This window comes from Urocitellus parryii, chromosome 3, assembly GCF_045843805.1.
Source record: "Urocitellus parryii isolate mUroPar1 chromosome 3, mUroPar1.hap1, whole genome shotgun sequence".
NCBI classification, from domain to species: domain Eukaryota; kingdom Metazoa; phylum Chordata; class Mammalia; order Rodentia; family Sciuridae; genus Urocitellus; species Urocitellus parryii.
This window is the reverse complement of record NC_135533.1, coordinates 14,149,745-14,159,504: the sequence shown is the minus strand read 5'-3', so window position 1 is coordinate 14,159,504 and position 9,760 is coordinate 14,149,745. Positions and strand designations below refer to the sequence as shown.

General features: G+C 35.6%; 1 protein-coding gene across 1 annotated transcript in view; it reads right to left on the bottom strand.

The window, feature by feature from the left end:
* Window positions 1-1,644: 1,644 nt before the first annotated feature.
* The window catches only part of Kdm7a (lysine demethylase 7A), a 77,940-nt gene continuing 69,824 nt past the window's right edge, over window positions 1,645-9,760 (bottom strand). The window contains exons 15-20 of the mRNA XM_077795928.1: window positions 8,512-8,609; window positions 7,868-8,013; window positions 7,518-7,726; window positions 5,880-5,965; window positions 3,196-3,469; window positions 1,645-2,554 (exon numbers count right to left, since the gene is read on the bottom strand). Coding sequence (XP_077652054.1) covers window positions 2,460-2,554; window positions 3,196-3,469; window positions 5,880-5,965; window positions 7,518-7,726; window positions 7,868-8,013; window positions 8,512-8,609 — 908 coding nt within the window. The 3' untranslated portion in view covers window positions 1,645-2,459. The remainder of the gene's footprint in view (window positions 2,555-3,195; window positions 3,470-5,879; window positions 5,966-7,517; window positions 7,727-7,867; window positions 8,014-8,511; window positions 8,610-9,760) is intronic.

The following is a 9,760-nucleotide window of genomic DNA, read 5'->3' as shown; positions in this document are numbered from 1 at the left end:
TTCAGAAAAAAAAAAGATACATGTATTCTCTTATAGTGGTTATATGACCTTGATGAAAGTTTTGGAACTTAGCCAGTTAGTGAGCTAAAACTGCCAAAAAACAAATCCACAGTACTTTCACTTAAAAATTCTACATATTTGCTAATCAGAATTAGTGTTTATTGATCTAAGGACACAGGGTGGATAGTGGCCACGATTTTTGTTCTTTAAAAATAAATTATGTTTTTTCTCAATTTTTACGGATAAAGAAAAAAGTAATTAAAAATAAGTTGTGAAAATTATAAAGAAAAAAATCCAGATCATGATGTAACTGGAAAAAGAAATTATACTCCTATTTCTTAAACCAAAATAAAAATATGTATACTATAACATCAAAACAGGGTCTACAAAAAACCAAGACACACAAGTATATAGAGATATACTGTGGAGGAAGGTGAGAGAATCAATCAAAACCAGATTTTTGCATCTTGATATATGATGACCAGCCAATGGTTGACTACAGCCATCTCTCCACTAGTTAGGTATACTACAGACAGGGGTTTAAGTAGGTTGTTTACAAATTTTAAGGATTTCCATAAAAATTATTTTTCTGACAACCAGATAAGATTCAGACTCTGGCCCAGATACTCTGGACCAAAAAGGCCAACTCAGAAGTTATTTCATAGTTATCTCATGAAATACTGGAATGGAGTAAGAAATATTTCTCTTTGGAAATACATATTTGAATGCAACCATGAAAGATAATGGGATAGTTTTTTTTCTTAATAACTTAAGTGATACTTAATACAGAAGGAAAAGTCCTGCTACCTTGCTTATAAAAAAAAAAAAAAAAAAAAAGACAAATCCATAGTATGGCCATATTTCTTCTCCATAAAAATAAATTCCAGCCTATTTGCCTATATTGTCTTTGTAGAAATTTGTAAAATGCTATATTGTCAGACTTAGGAATAGTTTCACTTCACCCCTAGCAATCATTTATTTTTATACCATGGGTGGGGGTGGGGAAGGGAAACCAGAAACTCTGATAAGCAACTGAAAACTAATATTTAGTAAAAATTGTACATAAAGGAGATAAATGATTACCTTAAAGTTCAACCAGATAGTTAACCTAAGTATACACTGGTCAAGTTAAGATATATGGAAGAAACTGCAAAAAGAAGCACCCATTTTACTCCAAATCCATATATGAAATAATTATGCACAAAAGTAAACACAAACACACACACACACACACACACACACACACACACACACACACGATCTACTCCAACATGCTTGCATCTATACAACTTAATATAGTATAATCCTATTATATTACGGCTTATTATGCAGATTTATATATCCTACATCAATTCATACTTTTCAACAAATTAGGTGTAAAGAATAAAAGCATCATGAGATATAACCTTGCAGCAGGCGTTGGCCCTGTCCTCCAACACCGACAGTAGGAAGAAGGCCCTCTGTAGTTACAAATGTATTTGGAAAAAATACAAACATGACTATTTAACCAAACTTATAATACTTTCCGCACAAGTAGGAAAAAGATATTAAAGCTGTTCTCTTTGGGACCCAGATATCATCAGCAGAAATGAAAACATAAGAAGCCTAGTTCTTTATATTTAGAAGAAAACCACAAAGGAAATGAGAAATGAGGGATCTTTTATGAAGTTCTTACACATTGGCTATGGAAGTATTTCCCTGCAAAGAGAAGAGTCTTGAAGAGTCATCACAAAATGACAGGGGGGTGCAGAGGGAAGGTGGGGTATAAGGGAATCAACCTGGATAACAGTATGCACCTTGAATGTTAGCAAAAGCGAAGCTAATAGCTTATAAAAAACACATGAAATATATAAAATAAAATGATTTTCATATACATCTTAATTTAAAATAATTAATGCATCAAATCCCTGTTTAAGACTTTAACCTGAATATCAAATTTAAGAGTCCAGACTAGTTACTGTTACTGTGGCTCTTTCCCACATGTAACACACACACTATCAAAAATAATTTAAAAACCTTCACATTCTTAAATCTAAATTAGTGAGATATTTCTCCAGAAATCTTCCAAATAAATAGCTTTAAAAAAGAAAGAATTTAAAAGCTGTTAACTTTAAAAAAATCTGTTAAATAAATTATTGATAATTCTTTACCCTACTACTGAAAATAAATCAAGACACTACCAACAACAAAATGAAATTCAAGCCCTGACAAGAGACCCTTTCCAGTTCGAGGTCTCTTTTTAAGGTTCTACCCTCCTTCTTCCTCTCCCCCACCAGGTCCAAAGGGTTATTGCTGAGTGGGTGTGGCACAGTGAAAATGCAGCATCAGGTTCATTCTGTTCTTCGGGCAGTGTTCTTACTGTACACGCAAATGTTCCAGGCAGGGGGTGATGGAAGCTCCAGGCTTCTGAACCCCAAGACTGGTCTCCAAAGTGAAGAGTGGCTGCAACAGTGGCTCTGTCACACAAAGAAACGTGCATGGCCATTTCTGTTCAACTTAAGGATCTTTCCAAGACGTTGTTTGGCTGTTGCCATTCCTTTTTTAGGACGTTTACCTATAAAACAGCAACAACAATGAAAAGCATACTCACCAGACAGCACAGAAAGACTTAAAGAGAATTTTACAGTAAGCAAGCCCATTAGGCATTTGACTACACCAAGCCACACTTTTGGACTTCAACTGTTTTTTGTTTTTTTTTTTATGTGGTGTCGGGGATGGAACCCAGTGGCTCATGCGTGCTATGCAAGTGCTTTACCACTCAGCCACGACTCCAATCCATGGACTTTCACTGTTTAAAACTCTTCCCCCTCATCATGCTGGGGTAAAGACTAACCTCTTTCTAAACAAACTATGGTTTTCAGCTACAAAATGTACTGCAATTTCACCAAAACCTCACAAACTGTTCTTTCTTGGGTACCTTAGGTCATGCTCTCTCCTCTGCCTTCCTTTCTGTCTATTCTATCTATTCCCCAATTCAGCTTGGTTAACTCCTTATCATCTACTTTTAGGATCTGCCTCCTCCTGATCTTCAGGGTTGGCCAGGTAACTTCCTTCTTTGTTCCCACAGTAGCTTGAGCATACTATTACAGAGCTGTCAAAATTCATGAGATAGTGAGCATCTTGAATGAAGTAATGATGCCATTACTACCAAACACAGTCAGAAATATACTTAATCTGCAAATATTTAAAATTTACCTTTTGTTGCCTGGTTGCTGATAGGTGGTGGATTTGATGCAGGTCTCTTGGTGGGGTGAAGGGGCACTGAAAAGGAAGTTTCACCAACTGGCCTTTCTGGGCTTAGGCTGCCGTTACTCATCTGGCATGCCCCTGAAAGCAAGCTGGAATTCTGCATGTACTTTCCATTCTGAAGACCTGAGCCACTGCTCTCCATATAATTCCTACTTTGCACCTTCTGACTGGTTTCTGATGAACCTTCCTTTTTGTTGCATTTCTGGCTTCTGCTTAGGTCCTGAAAAAAAAAAAAGGAAACAAAGCTGAATTTTTAGGGTTTATGATAAGTGAGGTATTCAAACTTTACATTAGCAAAGTTAAGAGAGAAAAGAAACAAATTACTGAGTTTTAGTTTTCTTAATGTATTAGCTACAGATGACCACCCTTCATGATGGTCATCCCATCCATAATAAATCTAATAGTTCAGAAGAATCCAGGTCTTGAAGTTGCATTATAACTAAGTCAAGAAGAGGGGGAGGAGGGAGGGAGAGATAACAGAGGTGTCTGCTGCCATTCCATGAGCCATGGGGGATACAAGATGGGACACAGAGACCCAACCATTTCCTTAGCACATCACAGCTTCCACAAAACTCTCACGATGTAATGTGCTATATTTTTGGAACTTAACTTTGAGTGCCTGAGTTCAATACCCGGTACCACCAAAAAAAAAAAAAAAAAAAAGGACTTTAACTTCTGTAAGGTTCATCTACACTGTATTTATTTGCTAGAAAAATCCCTAATTCCAGAACCCCAAGCCTGTTTTTTATTTGACTATAATTCCTCTTTCAGTCTCTCAAGACTATTGAGTTAATCTTCAAGCAGGGAGACACTACTAACTAATGAGTCTTGAAATTAACTAAGAAGGTCATGACCAGCTGGAGAAAGGAACAGACTGGCCTTGAAGAGTACCCTTCAGTGTGATGTTTCAGAAACTAGCTTTAATTATGCACACATGTGTATGAAAGAAATATGAAAAACATTTGATCTGACTCTGCATTAATCAAATACGTTTCAAAAGTAGTAGTATTAAATACAGAATTGCTGTAAATTAGTCTAACAAATATTCTAGACCATAATCCTATAATTTGACATGCCATTGTAATATCTCTCTAGATTATAGACAAAAGAAATTTGATTTGCTCTACTGTGATCTTGCTAATCATATGCCCTCTGCTTCTTCATTTATTTTCAAAGACAATACAAAACACAAAAGCCAGATTTAAATAATAGCTTATTTTTAATTCTAAATCCCTCTGATGTTACTAAGTAACAAACTGTATATCCAGCCACTACAAAATCCACTACAAAATCACATACTGAAAAAGTGAAGTGTAACAGGTAAGAAATTTCTTACTTGATCTTTGACTCTGGAGCATATCCGTCTGCTCAAAGAACTAGATTACACAAAGCCTTTTTTTTTTTTTTTAAACAACAACAACAAAAAAAAAAACTTGGGGTACAGCATTTGCCTTGCATGTGCAAGGCCCAGCACCACAAAAAAACATTGCCACAAAAAACCTGACTTTTTCTTATTGCAAAAGTACTAAAATTTAGAAAATCCAGATAAGCCAAGCCAAGAAAAGAAAACCACCCATAATTCCACTACTTAGATATCAAAAATATTGAATTCATGGAGGCAGAGTCTTACTGCCTCTTCTGTGCACACACATACATCTCCCCCTCGGAGAGTTTAAGTTCACACCTCCAACTCAACCCAAGGCTCTGGAAGACACTTCCAGTCCTGCTGAGGTCTATCAGTACAACACTAATCTTTATTCATGAGAGTCTCCTTTCGCTTTTTCTTAAACTGCCTACTCAGCTCCCCTCCTCTCACCATTCCCCTCAAAGTGTTTTTTTTTTTTAGACAAGAGAGAAATTACAGTATTTCTGCATTTGCTTGATTTACTTTCCTTCTTAAGTATGATTGGGGTTGGGGAGTTTTAGGGGCCCCACTCCACTTCATGATAACACCGATTCTTTCTCTGGCTACCATTTTCTAAGGCTCCCAGCAAAAGGTCTTATCATGTTCTTTGTTTGGTGTTACTGTAGGTTTAGTTTGTTTTTTTTGTTGTTGTTGTTGTTTGTTTGTTTTAATACTGTTTGGGGTTCATTGTATATGGTATAAGCACAAATATGCTGAGATCCTAAAACATCTAGTTTCTGTCTTAGAGCAGAGGTTTTTAATTTGTAGTCAATGGAGATTTGGTGATGGCAGCACGCACCATTTAGCAAATGTAAGCAAAAGTCAATTAAATATTTTTTGGGGAAAGATAATCTGTAACTTTCATCAAATCCTGAAAGAAATTTAGTATCAAAATGTTTAAGAGACAATATCAGAGATGAAAAAGAGATGCTCTTTTCCTCATTTTTCACTCTAACCAGATAAAACCTTACAGTTTGCCAACCGCTGCCAACGGTTTCAACTCTTTCTTGAAAAAGTTACTCTTTTCCATATCACATTCTGTCTTTAGGCCTTGAAGCATCAGGCATCACAGCAGAATCTCTAAAAATGGACAGTTGTTCAAATGTGCATGTAACTGCCATTCTTTGGCTTCCTAGAGGTAGTAGTTAATAACCAGTTACAGTTTTAGAAATCAAAATAATGATGATTTTAAATCTCCTTTTAATGTTTCAACCTTGAAATATACCTGAGGATTAAATCTGGAAGTTCTATCAAATTGTTTAACCCAGGAAGAAGTCCTCAAGTCTTGATCTTCAGTCTTGACATGGTATCCTAGGGAGAAGTTTTAATTGAATTATCTTTGTAAAAACTTGATTTTAAAGAACAAAATTAGCTTACTATTTTGTTAATTCTTTAGACATTTATTCATATACCTTCACTTTCATTACACTTTTTCCCTCTCAAAACAAAAACAAGTTATCAGCTTACAACCAAACTTGTCACTACTTTTTTCAGTTCTCTCAAAGACTCTTTATATGACAGGTTTTATGTCAGATGCTAGAACACCTATGGCCACATATTGTTGATGTAAAACCAAATGTTAATATACTCTCTAAAAATGGCATGTTTTCCCATACAGAATTAAAGGCACGTGTTTGCTTGAACTTTGTAGTTATTTCCATAAAAAGAGCTTTCTTTTTAAAGGACCAATCAGATTATAAGACAAAAATGGAACAGGGAAGGACAGACAAACCCAGATTTAAATATGAGTTTTTCCATTACCAAATAAACTTTAGGCAAACTATTTAACCTTCAACGACTTTGGGATCAGATAATACTAAGTTCAAATTATAATAGTTCTGAATAATAGCTATCTATGTATATGTAAAGTATGAGCAAGTTAAAATAAGTTCACTAAGGCAGGTGCAGTGGTGCATGCCTGTAATTCCAGATTTGGTCTGTTTTACATTTACTTTTTGTTTTGTCAGGACTGGGGATAAAACCCAGGGCCTCGTGCATGTTAGACAAGTGCTCCACCACAGAGCTATATCCACAGCAACCTTGGGAGGTTAAGGCAACAGTTCAAGGCCAGCCTGGGCAACTTTGTGAGACCCTATCTTAAAATAAGTGGTAGAGCACCCCCTGAGTTCAATTCCCAATACCACACACACAAACAAGTAACTTCAATAAATCTTATTTCTTTTCTCTGTAAAATGGGATCAATATTACCTATCCCATAAATGAAATGAATATCAAGCTCCTGGTCCACTGCTGACTCTTACTTATGTGGAACTGAACACCACTGGCATTCAATCTTAATGCAGGACTATGTTCTCCCAAATCCTTCTCAGACTTTTTGGCAAACAAAATTTTTCTCTGGAGGCACAGAGAAGAAAACACTAGGTGGCATCACTTACATGCCATTGAGTCTACTCTTTCCTAATTCTTCCTTTTCAAGGAGGAGAAAGAATATCCTCAATTAGAAACAGTTCAAAACTTGTTTTCCCTCTCATAAAAGGAAAAAAAAAGGTTGACTGTTTTAGCTAAGCAGACCATTTAAGAGACCAAAATATTCCTTCCAACTGGTCAACCTAACAGTAGTGAAAAGGAAACTCCAGTCTTGCAAGAGCAAAGGCAAAGCTGTGCCAGTGAACGCAATTCTCAGACCTAGGTCATTCATATTTTGTGTTCTTATGCTCACATATTACATGATTTGTCTGTCAGTGCTATATATTTTTTTAGTGAATTTTCTTAACACCATGTTAAACTAAAGATGCGTAACAAATAGTCTTTATTCATACAATCTCTAACCTAAACTAGGATTATAGAGCTATTAAATTGGGGATCATATATTTTCAGAGACTTAATAATTTATGTTTCTTACCATATTCTACTGGTTTATCATAGCGATACAACTGCCTAACTTCATGGTTACTGCTGTGGCAGCTGTTAGGATCCTGGAGAGAGTTCTTCTCACCACCGCAGTCTGTGCTTTGCATCTGCCTTTGTAAACACGTGGAATAGCGCAACCCTGCCATAGACAGCATGCCCTGAATAGCTTCTTCCTCTGTGCTTGTCGAGGTAGGACATTCCCTAAGGAGAAGGTCATCCAAAGAGAAAAGAATATGTTTTCTCATGAAATATATAAGTAAAAAAAAAAAACTTTAAATTAAAAAAAGTCTTCATTGCATTTATATCACAATGTAAAACAAATACTATCATCAGCAAGCCCACCTTTTAATTGGAATTTCACTTCTAGATGGCTTCTGACTCTTTTGTAGGAAGTTCCTCATCCCATTAGATTCCTCAAAATTTGATGTTATTTCTTGTTTCTTTTCATCGCCTGAACTTTCGGACTCCTCAGTGGTAAAATTAATTTTCTGAGATAATAAATAATTAAATGGAAACAAAGTCATCTAAGAAATTGATCAAGGTTGTACAAACTAATCAAAAAAGATTTCATCCATCCAGAGAAAGTTAGAATCTTTTTTTTTTTTTAGAATCTTAATTACCATAGAATTACTTCAATGTTTCATATGAAAAAAAGTGAAATCTCCAGTAGCTATGGTAACATACAACCTAAATTTAAAAACACACTATATGGATTTTAAGGAATAATAAAATATAAAACATATTTGTGAAAAATACAATCAATCTAAGAATAATATAGGCAGAGAAGTTGTCAACCCTTTTCAAAACTGGACAAAAGCTGGATAGTCACAGAATATGTGTGTATAAAATAACTATAGGAAGACCCTGCATTGCACAGGTCAGACAGACAAGCTTTGGGATGGGCTATTATTTGACTTCCTCCTAGGTGAAGTCCATGGATGCTTATCTCTCATCAAATGACGGAAGTCACAGGGTTTCGAGCATACCAGTGCAGTGCAATCAGCTCCAGAGTCTTCTGAATCAGAAATATCAGAATATTCTGATGATCTATTCCTGAGTTCTGATTTCACACTTGTAAAAAACCCTGATGAATAAGACAAAGGATGGAAGAAAAAAAAAAGCATTAGAACTTTATGAACAAGGTGGCAAGTAGTTTCCAAAGTCTACCTTGCTTCACAATACCTAGCCTACTTTTTCTCTACTTTCATTTTCTCCTCATCTCTCCCATCTTTCTCCATAATTAACCAAGATACAGACTGAGGTATTTCTTAAAATGTCTGGTATTTATTTATTTATTTATTTATTTATTTTTTTTTTTTTGTGTATGTGTATGCCCTTGTGTGATTCTGGAAGTTTCTTTTTTTTTTTTTTTTTTTTTTAACTTTATTTTTTTTTTTTTTATTGTTGGTCATTCAAAACATTACATAGTTCTTAATACATCATATTTCACAGTTTGATTCAAGTGGGTTATGAACTCCCAATTTTACCCCGTATACAGATTGCTGTATCACATCAGTTACCCTTCCATTGATTGACATATTGCCTTTCTCTTGTCTGATGTATTCTGCTGTCTGTCCTATTCTCTACTATCCCCCCTCCCCTCCCCTCCCCTCCCCTCCCTTCCCCTTTTCTCTCTCTACCCCTTCTACTGTAGATCATTTCTTCCATTTGTATTATCTTGTCTTACCCCTCCTTTCCTCTTATATGTCATTTTTGTATAACCCTGAGGATCGCCTTCCATTACCATGCGATTTCCCTTCTCACTCCCTTTCCCTCCCACCTCTCATCCCTGTTTAATGTAAATCTTCTTCTCAAGCTCTTCGTCCCTACCCTGTCCTTGTTTACTCCCCTTATATCAAAGGAGTCATTTGGTTCTGGTATTTATTGAAGATGATTATATTTATATTCCTTACTTGAGTGAATTAACTACATTTCTTTCTAGAAAACAACCTTCAAAACTAAAGTAAGCTGTTAAGAAACCTTTACTTCTCCTTTTGCATTAGTTCTCTCAACAGAAAACAAAAAGATAATTCTCTGAACCCTAAAATGCATTCCCAGAGACGTGAATTTAACGAGCTTATTATAAACAGGGCTTTCCTACTGTCTGTTTTTCCCATGAGGCACTGTCACACAGCACCATTTCTTCCATTCTTGTTGATCAGCTGCCTTTTCACTGGCATGTGAACAAAGGCAAAGTCAACAACGGTATACATATACCAAATTTACATGGAATTA